Here is a 17443-nt window from a genome sequence, read left to right as displayed (position 1 = left end):
AGTTGGTCAACTTGATAAGAGGCGGTATCAGGTGGGAAAAAGCAGTAAACAGCTGCTGCAATTTCAAAGAGCAGAGAAGACAGAACAATCTATACCAATGGTTGTCAAACTGCAGTCTATGGGCCACATCTGCCCCAAGTCAACTGTCTGTGGGGCCCACAGTTCTCAGCCAGTTTTATAACAACATATTTCTAGAAAGCCACAGCAGAATCTATAAACCTCAACTAATGTTAAGGCCTGCTTAAGAGGCATATTATTCTTGCTCAGTAACAAATAAAAATTCTTGCAGATGCAGTAATATTAGACACCTAAACAATTTACAGAAGAGACTGAATTCACTAGCATATGCTGTTAGGATCCTCACTCAAAAATACAAGCTGCTCATCAGTGCTGACAATGTATCATTGCAGTATACAGTCGCTACTTATGTAGAGAATAATTTTTTGGGGGAATTCCAAAAATACTACAAAAACATTTAGAATACAGAAAAAGATTATCAGAGTGATAAAAAAAAGCTAAATGTAAAGATTCCTGTAGACCCCTTTTTAAAACTCTGAAAATATTGCCACTGCCTTGCTTGTATATATACGAAATACTAATTTTCACAAAAGGGAGCATCTAAAAAAAGGAAAATCTCTTGAAACACTACTATGATATACACACATATGAAACTAGACAGAAGATGAACCTACACAGGAACACAGTAAATACAAACTTAGGAAAAAGAGGAGTGTATCATTCTGGAGCTATGTTATATAACCATATGCCTTCTTATCTAAAATGCATACCAACATTAAATGCACTTAAAGTTAAAACAGTTCTTGCTTGACCAATGCTTCTATTCTTTGTCTGAGTTTATGGAACATCATAATAAGTAAACCTCATTTACCAAATTTCACTAATTGTCAATTCATAATATAGTTTACATTGTTCTTATCATGTCATCTCACTTAATAACTACTACTATCATATGTAGAAGCAATTTAGTACGCCAACCTACTTTATTATGCATTTTTATTACGTCAACAATGTAGTCAAAATGACTACTGTATTGTAAACTAACTAGGTTTACCACTGTCCTATATCACATGTACAAACAATGTACGAAACTGATTCTTGGACCAATAAATAAGTAAAAGATGTGCTTCATTTTAACTGATGTTGGTGAATTCAGCCATGAGCTAAGTAAAGATTGCCTCTTACCTCAGGGGCAGAGCAGTAAGTAGTGGAGCCACTGTGGGATTTTTAGAAGGTTGTGTGTTTGTGTGTGTGTGTGTGGGGGGGGGGGGGGGGGGGATATTTTACTGTCTTCCTATGCTGACAACTCATCATCATATGCAACTCACACCAACCAGCTGCTATTGTATAAGTTTCAAATGGAAGTAGCATGGATTAATGAATGCACATTATAAAGATGTGCATCTTCAAATATGATACCTGTTTGTAGCAAACAATATGAAATCAAATTAAGACTGCTGTTATGCAATGCAAAGGGTAGAAGAAAAATGACATTTAAAAGAATTAATAAACATATTTGATAACATCTCAAAGTGCAACTACAGCTATTAATTAATATAACACACTAATTTATGTAGGTAACAAATTAAAAGTAAGATCAGTACAGTAAGAAGAGAAAAGTAGGCAGGGTGGGGAAAATGATCATTGCATAGCTTTTGCCCTTAGCAGAGCTGCTGCCTTCCCAGAAGTGGTCTGACTAGTTATAATACATTTATTATTTGAATGCACGGCATCAGTTCCATCAAAAGAACACATACCACACAGATCCCACACCTGTGAAACACTATAATTTTGTAAACTGAAGGGGGATCACTGATATCAGCCACAGTAGGACATTAAGCGGAATCAGAGGCGACAAGCAAAAATGCATACTGGACTGGGATTCGAACCCGGGATCTCCTGCTTATTACACATGTACAGTAACAACTGCGCCATCCAACACAGCATAATCGCATCTGCACGGATTATCTCGGTACACCTCAAAGTGTACACCTATCCGCAGTTACTGTCCATTATTCTCCCGTTCACTACTGAGAGATTCCCACAGGAGGCCGGACATATTTGTGCATTCACAATGAAGAAAGTGGGTCCACTGCTCAGCCAGGCTTACCAATTATTTGAATACTTGGTGTCTGTTCCTTCAAAAGAACAGATATCACGCAGATCCTGCAGCTGTGAAACACTGTATGTAAACTGAAGGGGATCCTGCTATCAGCTGCAGTGGGACATCAAGAAGAATCAGCGGCAATGAACAGAAATGTGTATCAGATCGGGATTTGAACCCAGGATCTCCTGCTTACTAGGCAGGTGCAATAATCACTGTACCATATGGGAGACAACCTTATCGCAATTGCACGGACTATCTCAGTACGCCTCACAGCCGATCCGCACTCCCATCAAGCGCCACCTATCCACAGTCCCTGTCACATTATACTCCTGTCTGCTGCTTCGAGATTCCCACAGGAGTTTAATGGACAGGGACTGTGGATAGATGGCGCTTGATAGGAGTGTGGATAGACTGTTAGACGTACCGAGATTGTCTGTGCAATTGCGATAACACTGTGTCCCAGATAGCACAGTAGTTTCTGCAGCTGCCTAGTAAGCAGGGAATCCCGGGTTCAAATACCGGTCCAATACACATTTTCACTCATCACTGCTGATTCTGCTTAATGTCCTGCTGCAGCTGGTAGCAGTGATCCCCCTTCAATTTGCATATAGTTATAACATACACCATCATTGTTCTCAGTAAGACTGACAAGAATTTCAGCTCGATGGTTTCTCCTGTGGATCACTAATGCCAACATGGTATCTGGTTGGGTGAACTGGCCACACTACTCATTGGAAGAAGTGGCGAAGATGTTTACTCCAAACAGATGAAACTAATTTCTAATATTTTTGTACACAAAGCTATCACCCGACATTCTATCCCTTTGTGATAGTTTTGAGTTAATAGAGTCTTATTATTTAAAACCGTGTCAGTTCTGTTTTATTTTACCTGACACAAAAGTCCGCTTGAAAAGAGTTCACTGCTGCTGCTTGGTAACGTTTCAGATACTTGGGCGTGTAGAGGCCTAGAAAATAATACATGAAATCATAACAACAGACATTGGATCCTGTACTGGTGGCACTGACCACATTACCCGCTTAGGTACAGAAAACTGGTGACTATGTAAGCCTTCAGAAAAATGCATTTACTTCCTAAAACTATTATTTTCTTTTTGACTTAAAAATACATGTGATAACTTATAGCATGTAGATTCAAATTGGTTAAGCTTGTATCAGTAACCCAATTTTATTGAAAATTCAATTTCTCTTTGAGTTGCAACTTTAACTAAAACAAGTAAATATTTATATAAAATAAAAAACTATTTATTTATTTCTCTCTATTTCTTTCCTTTTTCACTAATCCCAGCCCCCTCCCCACCTCACCCCTGCCTGCCGCCCAACCTGCAGCACTTCACTGTCCGCCATCCCCACCCCACTATCCCTCCCCCTAACCGCCCCAGCGCCACCTCCTTTCCCCCATCCAGTCGCCGCTCCCATCATGCACTGGTGCTGCTGCTCGCAGTGCCTGAGATTGCAGTCGAGTGTGTGAGTTGAGTTTTTTTTTGTGTGTGTGTGTGTGTGTGTGTGTGTGTGTGTGTGTGTGTCGTTGACAAAGGCAATTGGCAGAAAGCTTTAAGAGTGAAAATCTTTTTGTTGTGCCTATCTGCAACCCAGCATCTCCGCTATATGCTGAGTAGCAACTTCCTTCTGATAATATTGTTACATTCCATCCTGGATTTTCCATTGTGTGAAAGATTTATTCAAGATATTACAAACAACATTCAAGTATTTGCTTATTTATGTTGACCTGGACAAAAACTGAGATAATATTCAATTTTTATTTTGTTACATGAAAATATTTTTTTTATAAATTGTAAGTATCTAGCAAGACTCTATTCAGTATTAAAACAAAATAACAGATTATTAGAGAGACAATTTGTTACAGATAAACTAGCTGCCTGAAATAAAAAGACTAAGAACAAGCTGTTCACGCACTACTTAGAGATGGGACATTTTTGTCTGATAGAAGTTTCATGGGCTTCAAAAAATCCAGCAGATCTAGTGTCAAAAATACTAAGTAGATAACTATCAATCTTTTCAAGATATAATAATTTTTGTGTGATTCTTGTCAAATTTAGTTCTTGGACATGATGTATTCTCAAACCAAATCAATTAAATTAAAACCGAGAAGTCTTGAATCTTCCTCCCCCCAAATACACACACCTTTTTCTGCAGGTACCCATTAGAGGTGTAGGGAACCACAGACACAGTTATGGACAGTGTTAGGAAGTTAAATATTAATACTTATGAGGTAATTGTTGCCGAAAATTCAAATAAGGTCCTCATGTGCAAATTGGAGAAGAGGGCACTAAAACCTTTCCTGCAAGGCTTGCCTGCAGAAACCTCACATAGGTGTGGTCTGCATTTCTAAAAATATTGCACCATGACATGGTATCATGATTGGTCTAGCAGAGAAAAAAGCTCTAAAGGGGCAAGAAAGGGAGGTGTATACAACACAGAAATGGTAGGTTACCAGTGTGGATGGTCAGAGCATGCACAATGTGACTGCAGGGCACCCCAATATACACTCCTGGAAATTGAAATAAGAACACCGTGAATTCATTGTCCCAGGAAGGGGAAACTTTATTGACACATTCCTGGGGTCAGATACATCACATGATCACACTGACAGAACCACAGGCACATAGACACAGGCAACAGAGCATGCACAATGTCGGCACTAGTACAGTGTATATCCACCTTTCGCAGCAATGCAGGCTGCTATTCTCCCATGGAGACGATCGTAGAGATGCTGGATGTAGTCCTGTGGAACAGCTTGCCATGCCATTTCCACGTGGCGCCTCAGTTGGACCAGCATTCGTGCTGGACGTGCAGACCGCGTGAGACGACGCTTCATCCAGTCCCAAACATGCTCAATGGGGGACAGATCCGGAGATCTTGCTGGCCAGGGTAGTTGACTTACACCTTCTAGAGCACGTTAGGTGGCACGGGATACATGCGGACGTGCATTGTCCTGTTGGAACAGCAAGTTCCCTTGCCGGTCTAGGAATGGTAGAACGATGGGTTCGATGACGGTTTGGATGTACCGTGCACTATTCGGTGTCCCCTCGATGATCACCAGTGGTGTACAGCCAGTGTAGGAGATCGCTCCCCACACCATGATGCCGGGTGTTGGCCCTGTGTACCTCGTTCGTATGCAGTCCTGATTGTGGCGCTCACCTGCACGGCGCCAAACACGCATACGACCATCATTGGCACCAAGGCAGAAGCGACTCTCATCGCTGAAGACGACACGTCTCCATTCGTCTCTCCATTCACGCCTGTCGCGACACCACTGGAGGCGGGCTGCTCGATGTTGGGGCGTGAGCGGAAGACGGCTTAACGGTGTGCGGGACTGTAGCCCAGCTTCATGGAGACGGTTGCGAATGGTCCTCGCCGATACCCCAGGAGCAACAGTGTCCCTAATTTGCTGGGAAGTGGCGGTGCGGTCCCCTACGTCACTGCGTAGGATCCTACGGTCTTGGCGTGCATCCGTGCGTCGCTGCGGTCCGGTCCCAGGTCGACGGGCACGTGCACCTTCCGCCGACCACTGGCGACAACATCGATGTACTGTGGAGACCTCACGCCCCACGTGTTGAGCAATTCGGCGGTACGTCCACCCGGCCTCCCGCATGCCCACTATACGCCCTCGCTCAAAGTCCGTCAACTGCACATACGGTTCACGTCCACGCTGTCGCGGCATGCTACCAGTGTTAAAGACTGCGATGGAGCTCCGTATGCCACGGCAAACTGGCTGACACTGACGGCGGCGGTGCGCAAATGCTGCGCAGCTAGCGCCATTCGACGGCCAACACCGCGGTTCCTGGTGTGTCCGCTGTGCCGTGCATGTGATCATTGCTTGTACAGCCCTCTCGCAGTGTCCGGAGCAAGTATGGTGGGTCTGACACACCGGTGTCAATGTGTTCTTTTTTCCATTTCCAAGAGTGTAGAAGTTGTGGACAAGTAGGGCATTTGTGAGGGTACAGTTAGAGCATTTACTTTTTGTGACAAATGTGTGCTCCATACAATAAAACATTACTGCTTTAAAATTGTGTTTAGCATTGTGCAAAAACCAGTAAGGACTTATAGCACAAGCCAGAAAATAAGAGTAGTTATTTCAATTATGCATTGTATTTTATATTAATTAATAACAGAAGCCCTATGGGATTTTGTGGTTGTGGACCATGACGGTCCACTGGCTCGTGGCTGGAGAAAATTGCAGGCATTCCCATTTTCAGGCATTCCCACTGACATGTACTTGTGTGGTGTACACGTGTGACAAGCATTATTATACGATACGACACATAAAAGCTGCCCACATATGTTATTGAACATGACTCAGAAATACTGCAGTTACAAGAATATTAAAAAATGTGACAATTTTTAAGAAAGGTTTATCGAGCCACCAATGTGGCTATGTCAAAATTTGGGTTATGTAAGTACCTCAATGACCTTCAAACTATGGTAGAAAGTCCAGTAAATTCCACTGGTCCAGAGTGGTTTAGCTGCACAGTGGGAAAGAGTGACTTTCAGTTTTTGGAGTATTTCCACAGTTTGGCAGTAAAGACATCATCCTCTGGCATCTGTCTGCACATGATGCTAAAGTTGATATTGAACAGCGTATAGTGGTGCTAGAAGAGGCATTGTTCCATTTAGGTATTACTCCCAAAAGTACAGAACTGCACACTGCTAAACCAAATGCTGTGGATAGCCAATGAGACTGCAAATGTGGTCCCTTAGAGATGACTCATCCGACATAACATTGAAACATAGAGGAAGAGCAGGTTGAATGCATATCTGAACCAAGTTATCAGTTAACCCCTTGATGCCTGAATAAATTTCTTCATGATAGGAAAAAAAAAAAACTCTAGAAGTACCCAAAACATTCAGGACAGGGCAGCACACGTCAGAAGCGTTGGTAGCTTCATGTAGAATCTGCACCTATCAGCCCTGCCACTTGAAAACAGTTAACCATACATTTGTCAGAGTTGCACTGCTATGATGCGATGCCCAGTGTTAATGGGTTAATACATTATGGATGGCCATTCCCTCACCAGTAAATAAGGTTTTGGACATGGTGCAATGCTTTGTGGCCCAGATCATATCATATTTAATCCTCTGGGAACACTCCATTTATGCTACACCTGATTTCCACTTGGAATGAATCACCAGTATCAAGTTCTGCACCATTTCAAACAAGTTATGAAAGAATTCTTGGACCAACAGCTCTGTGATGGCAAGCCCCATGGTTATCACGTAAACAAAAAATAATGGATGGAAGCAAAGCTGCAACTTAAACTACCCCAAATATTACAGAAACTTTGGACAAAATGGAATGTCATTAATTCACAATATTAGACTAGTAACATCAATCGGTAGTAGTGGCTGGGGACTGACTCAAGACCATGTTTACTTTCCATCAGGACATTACCAGTACTGCTGCTTGTCACTTGGAGTTAAGAATGTGTAGGCAATGAATCACTGGCTGCTGGAATGCATTTTATGAGGCCCAATAGCACGACAGTGTACTATGTACTTGGATGCCATACTATTATTTTGTCGAGAGCATTGAGGAGCACAGGGGGAATTATAGAAACATGCATAGCTGACTTTGAAAGGCACATTCAGCAATACACCTGGAAACAAGTCACTCCACAGCAAACAAAGCCCACTATTCAGGCCATATTACTGGCCAAGATGGAGTGTGAATAGATATCCAGCTGAGCAGGAGTTCCCTACCCCAGAAAACGAGTTGTGATCCTTCTTAGAACTGACCACACACTACCACAGATTTATGTCCAACTTTGGAGATTAGAGAAACCCAGCACCCACCTTCTAAAACAGTCGGTAAAGTTCCTCTGAAGGACTTGACAACTAGCCCTGTCCTCAGCTATCAGGAGTACCAACATCCATTTACTTTGCCTAGTCATGCCAGCAAACAAACCCTACGAAGCATTTGAAGTCAGGAAATGGGTAGATCATGGCATCGAATTAATTTATGGCACAATACAGCAGAACAAGGCTGAAAAGAATCACAGTACCACAGAAGAAGGAATCCTCAGCTTAAACTATGGTTTCACCTACATCTGCCTTTATTTGCATGGCAGGCATTGTAAGGTGGTAACCGAAGACATCACATTCAAAAGCCTGAAAAAAAAATACTTGGCTTACATAGCAGGCATTATGCCTTTGCAGGACATTACAAAGTCATACTCAATCCGGGGAAAGCTCACAGAAATGTCGAGAGGTTGTCTGATGCTGCACACAACAGAATGGGTTGACATTTCTCTTTCTACATGGCAAGTACAATATAGTGCTGACCCTGGTCATCAGCAGTTGACTACACAAGCACAGTTCTGTTCTGACATTAGGATTCTACATAAGCAGACCCATCATGGCCAACTTATTGCTGTGCCAGCTAGTTTGCACAATGAAGTGCTGAGGCAAGGCAATTATTCAATTCTGGTAGGACATGAGGGTTGGTGTGCTGCAGATCAATGGATTGCTGAAAATTATTGTGAGACCAGCAGTAAATGAATTGTGGAACATTTTTGTAAAGATCTGTGTGATCTATGTGTAAAGGACAGAGCTCACCCATCAGTACACATCTTTGAAGAGGTTGACAGAGGCAAACCAGCCTTTTGAGATGACTGCACATAAGAGTATGCACAAAACTACTATAGTCTTACAATTACTGGCCATTTATCACAATACTTGACAGCGATTACAATCCTGGTACAGGGATATGCCCCATGCAATGTTAACAAAATAAGTATTAAAATTTGGGACACTTGAGGCACATACAACAGACCAACGGCCCAACTTCATTACAGAACTTTGAAGCAACTGTGTCCACTGTTATCAATCCGGAAGCTACAGACTAGCAAAGTGCATCCAACAGCAATCGGGAGAGTTGTGCAGCTGCACATGGCAATATGCACAATTTTAAGTCATTATGTGAACAGCCACCACAATGATTAGGGCATCTTGTTCCCTTACATGTCAACTGAGTGTAACTCTAAAGTTCATGAAAGCACAAACTCTCTCCTTGTGAAATTGTGTAGGGGCAAAACATGCCCTCACCTCCTGAAATAGCGAAACCATCCAAGGAAAAGATATGTCATCTGCATATGATCTTGCAACTACAAAGATCAGTTTGAAGACTGATGAAGAAAGCAAACATTAAGGCTTTGGAACGCCAGGAAGGAACTCTGCAGGGCAAGCCTGCCTACTAAAATTTCATGTCAGCCAATGCCTGATTGTGATAAATCCATCTATGCTTAAGGACAGGGCAAAGGAATTCGTTACTTACGATAGGGGACCCACATCAAATTAAAGAATTGACATTACTGGTCAATATGAAACTTCAACATCAGACTAGGGCCACCATTGTGCTGTGGTGCTCTAAAAGCTCTGCATCTGCAACCAGCACTTTTTCTTTTTAAAAAAAGAGGGGGGTGGGGGTGGGGGAGGGGGATATTGGTGGAAAGAACGAAGAGTGAAGGAACAGTGTGAGCTAATTTTGTCTTGAGCTTCACCCATCCCACCATATGCATTTACGATCACTGGATGTACCATGATAATTACAAACACAATCTTGATTCCTCATGTACCTGCACACCACTCTAGACAGTTTGCCTGCCCCATTTGATCACACACAGCACAACCATACCAGTTTGGAGTATTTATTGCAGTACATGTAACAATAGTACATGTAACAATGTGAAAATACTGAGTGTAACTTTATTGCCCGAGCTATGAGTACTGTTATCTAGTTACTTAGTTTCATGTTCCATGGATTATTTAGCACAATAAATTGTAATGATGTGAAACAAGTCATTGTAACAATGAGTGACCATGTAATGTCATCAGACAGCAAGAAAAAAAATTCTGGGAGACTGTCAGAAATGATATTCTTCTACTAATTTTCCTGTTAAGTATAGATTGTCAGCAAATGAATGTTAATAAATATAACCAGCCCTAAGGCCTAACACCAATGTAATCATTCAAAACAGCAAGAAAATTCTCCACTACACATTTTTTCCTTCCTGAGGGAGAGAGCACTGAAATCACTGCCCAGTGCCCTGTTGCACTAGCTAGAGAAACATATGAATGAACAGCCCTGAATTAACATTATGTCAACAATGGTTGAGTTTAATGGTGATGTGGAAGCTTTGGCAAAATTAGCTCTTGTTCACTCCCTATAAAGTGACAGCAGAGGAACCAGTGAGGTTGACACAGTAAGATACTACCACCATGCTGCTTGGATGAACTTTTGCTATTGCCACTGCTGCTGCTGCTAGCTGCCACTTCCTAACCTGAAGGGAACCTCCCAATTCCTTCAGATCTTGGTAATAAGTGTTTCAACAATCTTCGAGTAGTCATCTAGATGTTTAACTGCTCTTGGGCTTTGCCTGCCAGTGTCTTCCCCTACAGCTCCACTGCTACACTACTCTAGTATTACCATTGGAAAATAATTACCGTGAACCTATTAGCTCCCTGGGTAGCTGTGAGGCCATCCTGACAATACACTTGCATGAGATATCCTCTTGAGTAGTGGCACTTAGAAGTCCATGTCATTACTATGTCTCACATAAAAAACCAGCAATTGGAAGTGCATACTTAAAATGTGTACTGATTACTTAGAAATATGTATGTGCAAGTTTGTCAGTAAATGAAGTTCAGACTATGGGATGTGCGTTTACAGGAAATTTTTAAAGTAATTTTTATACTACCACTTGTATACATATATTCCATTACCGATATATGTACCTTATCTTTTATGAAGTGCAAGCAGAAACATATTTCTGCATGTATGTACATGTAATCTGTGTTTTACACACAGATATTAAGATATCTGTACATGTTGTAAGTATAGTCTGACAGCTGGAGATAATTTTATACATTATAAGGTAATATAAGCATTGCGAGCATTAATTTTTCCCTCTTTTTTTCTGTTGATCTGTATGATTACTTGATAACAGCACAAAGGATGAAATCAGCTTATCACGTTTTACACATAGCCTTTGTCACAGCTTAATAAAGAAAGAATGAAGTTACTTACAATTTTATGCAGATTGTGGACTAAAATTCTAAGACATTACTAAATAATAAACTAAACATGATACCTCTCTTTAGACATGCCTCCTATAAATAGCCTAAATATTTAGAAACCTGTTTCCTGTATCCTACTAGTGCAGTAAGAATGGTAATTCTACAGAGCTTTCATTCACATATTAAGCTAGTAAGGCTATACTGTAAAAGTCATCTGTAAATTTGCATAATTGTTACATATGTAATAAAGAACTATATTGTGTAACCCACATATTTATTTCTACCCAAGTTATGTCAAGTTACTATCTACAATTCATGGAGTAAGCCTGCACAAAGTAAAAGGAATGTTCTTGGTACATAAATGAGTACCTAGAAGATGTACGAAATTGCAGCTTAACACATTAGTTTACAGTAAATGCAGTAAAATTTAATTCAGTGTTAACCCACAACATGAAGGTGGTCTCTTAACTGAGACTATTTGTCCGGAAATAAGTAATCATTACAACAACATAAAAGTTATGTACTGGATTCCTCCTTCCATTTTTTGTATTTTATGTACATTACTTATAAATAATATGCATCAAATTATTCGCCAGAGACTTGTCCATAATCTAATACAGGCATCCTGAATTTATCTCTAAGTTTTACTTTTTATGAAGAAAAGTGCAGTAGGCCTAAATACGCATAAACATTAGGCTATGCTACAGGTCCGTTACGGCAAACTTTTTTTGGTATCAATACATGTTGCTTGGCCAATGGGATCACTCTTTAAATACAGTATAGTTGTGCAGTACAGTTTACAGGAACAATGCAGTGATAAGTAAACTGCAGTAGCTAGTGTACCACAATGAGCGGGATATAATTCTATTCTTATATCTATCACTAACTGCTAACGTTAAGTGTTAAAGTATCTAGTGTGTTCCCAATGTACAATTTTATTCTCATATCTATTACTAACTGCAAATGTTAGTACCTACTGTGTCCTCAGTACACAACAGCACCCTGCAATTAAAAATTGTTGTTTGCGCGGTATACTACAGAAGCAACTTCCCCATAACCTGAGGTTTAGCCTTATGGTCATTATGGGAATACAGAACATCAAGTGAGATTTAGTAAATAATTGTCAGCACAATGCACAGGAACAGGAAATGTTTATTATGTAGTCATTTCGATTATCTCACTCTAAAAAGTACAACCGGCCATAAGTGTCATTGAAAATAAACACAAACCACAAGACAGTTCCGAACTTCACTGGTAAACCACATTTAGTAACGAGCTGCTGAACTCAGTTTCAGCTAACTAAATTAGTGGCCATTTACGTTCCCGTAACAGTTGTCTTTAAACGGAAACGAATTCAAACGGCCACACAAACGATATGTTTTCAATAAGAAAGATTACTACAGAAACATGATCAGTCATCTACTGTAAACGCTTCGAGACATCAATTCACACTCTTGGTCTCATGTTATAGGTAGATACTATAAACCATATACATACCTCACTACAGAAAATTAACTCACGGGCAACATAATGGGCCTTAGGATTTGGGATGATCTTATGGCAACCAATTTACGCTTTACTCCGTCTAAATGGCATGATAAATGTTTTAAATGATCTAATGACAGTGACGCCAAATGTCAACAATGTTTGTAGAGAACATTTCCTCAGAGTAATATATCCAAAACATAAAACACTAAGGGTCAGTCAGAAACGATCCGCACGCGAAGACTTATAAGATGCAAAATAAAACAATAATCAGTGCGACAAAACGTATATATATAAATTTTTTTCAGCATTTATTTAAACTTCCACGCCACAACAGCAAATCACCAGTTTTCATCACAAAGCTCCTCGGTCAAAGATGTGTCATTCTTTCTTTTCAAGTGCAACATCATCTCAAATACATTGCGGATAAAATTTTGATTATCCGCCGTAGACTCTGAACATGTTTGGTTTACATTCCATATGAAATACAGAACAATATAAAGTATGATCATAAAGGACAACAAAGTAAGACCATTTCCGTGACCGCTGTCGATGAAACCTTGAACATGACTGATTGCTTTATTCATCCGTAGAACAGCACACTTCGTATTATACTGGGTGTGTCTTAAAAACAAAAATTGATAAGCGTAGAAGTACAGGATAACAGAAACGTTCCAATAAGCATGTGTCCACAAACGAGCCATTTGGAAGAAATTTGTGAATATCCGGATACGATACGCCATTGACTTCAGAAGGCCTACTGTTGGTACAAGGTGTTTTGCTTTTCTTTCTTTCTTGCTTTCTTTTGTAACTATTTCAGTCTCTTTCTTTGCATAATACAGGGTGTTCCATTTATCTGATGACCGCACACACGGCGCAGGACATGGCGCGCAGCGATCTGTCCGTTGCCCAGCGAATCAGATGACGAGTCGCATGTTTAGAACCGCAGTATTAAATTTGATACATATACAAATAAATTTCGTACTCACCAATGCCACATAAGAAGATGCTGGAATAACCTGCCATAGTTTCCACGCGTTTCTGACAACTCAAGAAAATTATTCATCAGATGGTTGAATTCTGTTGGGAAATAGAATTAATTGACTTGCAGATATTATTCTTGAGTTCCTGTACCGTTGCGGAATTGTTGTGTACACTTTATCGCATAAGTGCCCCCAACCCTTCCCGCTCAGCAAACAGAAATCACACGGAGATAAATCGGAACTTCAAGCGGGCCAGATGTTGTTGCTTATGACTCTGTCATGGAACACAACGTGAACTGCGTACAAACGAACATTGGCTGTGTTGGCCCTTCCCAAATCTTGTTGAAAAAATGCCAAGCTTCATTCTGTTTTACTCATTTCATTGAAAAAACGGGTTGCAAAATGTTTTGCACTTATCTTTCACTGTTACCTGTTTCATTAGGACTGTTACTGTGTCACCACTATTTTCTGGTCGTGAAGGGGTTTCTCGAGAAGCAGAATAGGTCTGTCAACAGTTTTGGGAATTAACATACCGATGCAAATGGAAGAAGACCTCGTCTGAAAACACAATTAGATAAAGATCCAGTTCACCGTCATGCACATGTCTGAAAACCTGTTCGCAAAAGCTAACCATATGCATGGGATCACCAGGTTTAAGTTCTTGCTCTATTCTTACTTTACAGGGCCTTAGCCCAAGTAACTTAGCAGCTCTGTGTACAGATGTGCAAGAAATTTGCTTTAGAAGTGAAATATGTGTAAGAGACTTCTTAGGGGAATTTTCCAGGTAGTGTGCAGTGTCAACGAGATGACACTCCTTGTCATTAACTTTTCCCGTTACACAAAATTTATTCACTAATTTGTCAATTTCATGACGACTCGGGATTAGAACACCTGGAAATTTCTGTTCAGACAATCTCTGGGCAGTACGAGCAGACTATGTACACACATGCAAATCGTAAATAAATACTCGTTATAGAATGGAAGAAATCGGTCTTGCCAATGTTGTGTTCGCAGACTGCAGTGTTAAGCTTGTTATGTTTGTTTCACCGTTCGAATGACACTAGACTAAAAACGCTTAGTGTGGCATAACTCCATGTGGCTGATAGACCTGAGCATCCTGCCTGCCCAGCTGGCTGATGGAATGAACGTGTTGCTCGCCACACCGGCGGACGGCTGATTTGAGGTGGATTCACACTTGTTGGAACATCACCGTCAAGTTTTTGAGCGTCGTCCGTCAGAGGAACTCCTGAGCATTCACACCACATGGCACATCAACTTCGAAAGAACATCGTGACGTTGCAGCTGGTTAATAAAATACCCACGAGAAGCGTGTGAGGTAACGGGCGAGTTGCGGCGCCCTGGAAATATTCCAAGTTCAGAGTTGGCGGCCACCGCTCGGGTCGCGCGGCAGGGCCGAGCTCGTTAGCAAACACGTGGTGCCATACGTTAGCCGGACGAGAGGGGTAACCCCAGCGCATGGTCTAGCCGCGTGGCTGGGAATTCCGCTGTGACGAGGACGGTGATTTGTGTCGTTTGTCGATGAAGGAGATGTCTATGTCAGGAGTGCCAAAGATGCCGGACTTCGTGAAACCTTAATGGTAGACTTTCCACAGTTCGTACAGTAATTAACAGTAGCCAGATGAATCATGATGCCTTAAAAAGAAACATATACAGTACTATTATTTGCACGACGATTCTGATGGTGTAATCAGATTTTCAATATCTTTATTAATTTAAAGTTTAGCATCTGACGGTAAATTATACAAGTAACACCCAGCAACGAATTTGCAAAATATAAACGCTTCATCTGATTTTGTCGATCGCCGTGTCTTTAGAAAGCTATTAGTGTAAACCTAATTTGGTATGAATTACAGGCATGTAACTTAAATAGTGCATGAGTTATTGGAGATCAAAGTGGCCGATTACTATCGATCGCGCCAGGCCATAAGTACTCCACAGTTACACGAAAAAACGGTAGCAGCATGCTTATAAATATATTTATTCATCTATGTCTTTGTTTATAACCGATGTATACTATTCATGAAGAAAATGGTTAAATATTTAAAGTGTTTTAGAAAGCACAGAGACTTTAGGCTGCTGGCCTATCTTTTCTTTTGATACCGTATATTTTTATTTAGTTGCTTATGTATTTAATAATGTGTGTTAGAGCGTGTTTATAGTCCAGCCGTAGGAATATTTATTTAATTTCAAGTTATTTAAATGTAGCTCCAGTATTTCGTGTGTGTTTAAATATGTTTGTGAATGTACGTTGGATTGAAGACATGGCGCGAGCGCTCTAGCCAATCACAGCGCTCGTGAATGGTGAGATTAGATGGAAAGCTCTCATAACGAAGTACGTACGTCGGTCAAAAGATGGCACTAGGAAAAGAATGTAAACTGCGCTTTTTAGTTGCTACTTGAGACTCTTAGTTGCGATTTGTCACAGAAACCGCAGTTTCTCGGTAGCGAATAGCGTAGTATGAACTTTGCTCAACAGATGACACTGCTAACTGCGCTTTTTAGTTGCTACTTGCGACTTGTCACGGAAATCGCAGTTAGGCTCGATATCGTATCGAAGAGATATACGTAGTACAAACTTTCGCCAACAGATGGCACTGCTAACTGCGCTTTTTAGTTGCTACTTGCGACTTGTCACGGAAATCGCAGTTAGGCTCGATATCGTATCGAAGAGATGGACGTAGTACGAACTTTCGCCAACAGATGGCACTGTTAACTGCGCTTTTTAGTTGCTACTTGCGACTCTTATTAGTCGCGACTTGTCACGGAAATCGCAGTTGGACTCGACTGCGAAACGCAGAGACGAGCGTAGTACAAACTTTGGCCAACAGATGCCACTGTTAACCGCGCTTTTTAGTTGCTACTTGCGACTCTTAGTTGCGACTTGTCACTGAAATCGCAGAAAGCAGTGCTAAATTCGACCAATAGATGATGGCTCACGTCTTTGATTGTGAAATACTACTTGCGACTGCTAACTGTGACTGAAATCGCAGTTAGGTTCTGTAAAGTTGTTATTGTGATATCTGCGACTTCTCAGTCACTGTGATTTCTAACAGATACGCGATTTCCTGCCCACCACTAGATGGAAGCGAGTACGGGAGAGGAAACAGGCAGGGCAGTAGAGATGGGTCGAACTCGTTCATTCCCGTGAACTACTTCAGTCATTTCACTCTTTGCCGTGAAGCGTTCAAATGAAGTAGTTCATTCATGAAGTACCGAAACCTGACGAAGTTGCCCATTTCGCCGCTCAGCCGTGGCTACGCTCGCTTCGCCTTGCTCGTACAATAAAGCTTCGTAATACTTCATAATTTTACCAACAGATGGCCGAACTATGCAGTAACGTGCACGCATCGTTTTACGCTCTTACAGCGTCTGACAATGAGTTAACTTAAACAGAACATGGTCGAATGGGACAAAGGAAAGATAAACAGAGAAGCCTGTCACATATAAATAAGGTTTTTTAATCTTGCTCGACGTTTCCTCATGAAGCGACCAAAAAAATTCTTTATCTGACAAGTGAAACCTTATTTGTTGTATTCATGGACTGAAAACTAGAGCTACCAACAAAATGCAGTCCAATTTTATGATCCTTTTAAAATTTAATCCAAAATAGAATGAGCATGTTTACCACTGTCACAAACTCTATATACCTACGTTAAGTAATTATTCAGAAGTTTTCCTGTAGATTTTATTTTTGTAAAAGTAGTGAAATTTGTGGTTTCTTCGCCGATTTAGGTGATGGGAAAGCAAAGTGCAACTGTTGTTCTAAGTGTATTTCA

General features: G+C 40.9%; 1 protein-coding gene across 9 annotated transcripts in view; it reads right to left on the bottom strand.

Moving 5' to 3' along the window:
* LOC124589161 (protein Mpv17-like) overlaps window positions 1–17443 on the bottom strand; it is a 311532-nt gene that overhangs the window by 177766 nt on the left and 116323 nt on the right. For 3 of the 9 annotated variants that reach the window (XM_047131533.1, XM_047131534.1, XM_047131535.1), the window contains exons 1-2: window positions 14755–14945; window positions 3014–3089 (exon numbers count right to left, since the gene is read on the bottom strand). The exons of 1 other annotated variant lie outside the window; for it this stretch is intronic. In XM_047131533.1, coding sequence (XP_046987489.1) covers window positions 3014–3089; window positions 14755–14911 — 233 coding nt within the window. In that variant the 5' untranslated portion in view covers window positions 14912–14945. 5 more of the 9 variants (XM_047131536.1, XM_047131540.1, XM_047131538.1 and 2 more) reach the window with 5 other exon arrangements.

This window comes from Schistocerca americana, chromosome 2, assembly GCF_021461395.2.
Source record: "Schistocerca americana isolate TAMUIC-IGC-003095 chromosome 2, iqSchAmer2.1, whole genome shotgun sequence".
NCBI classification, from domain to species: Eukaryota; Metazoa; Arthropoda; class Insecta; order Orthoptera; family Acrididae; genus Schistocerca; species Schistocerca americana.
This window is presented reverse-complemented; position numbering and strand designations above follow the sequence as displayed.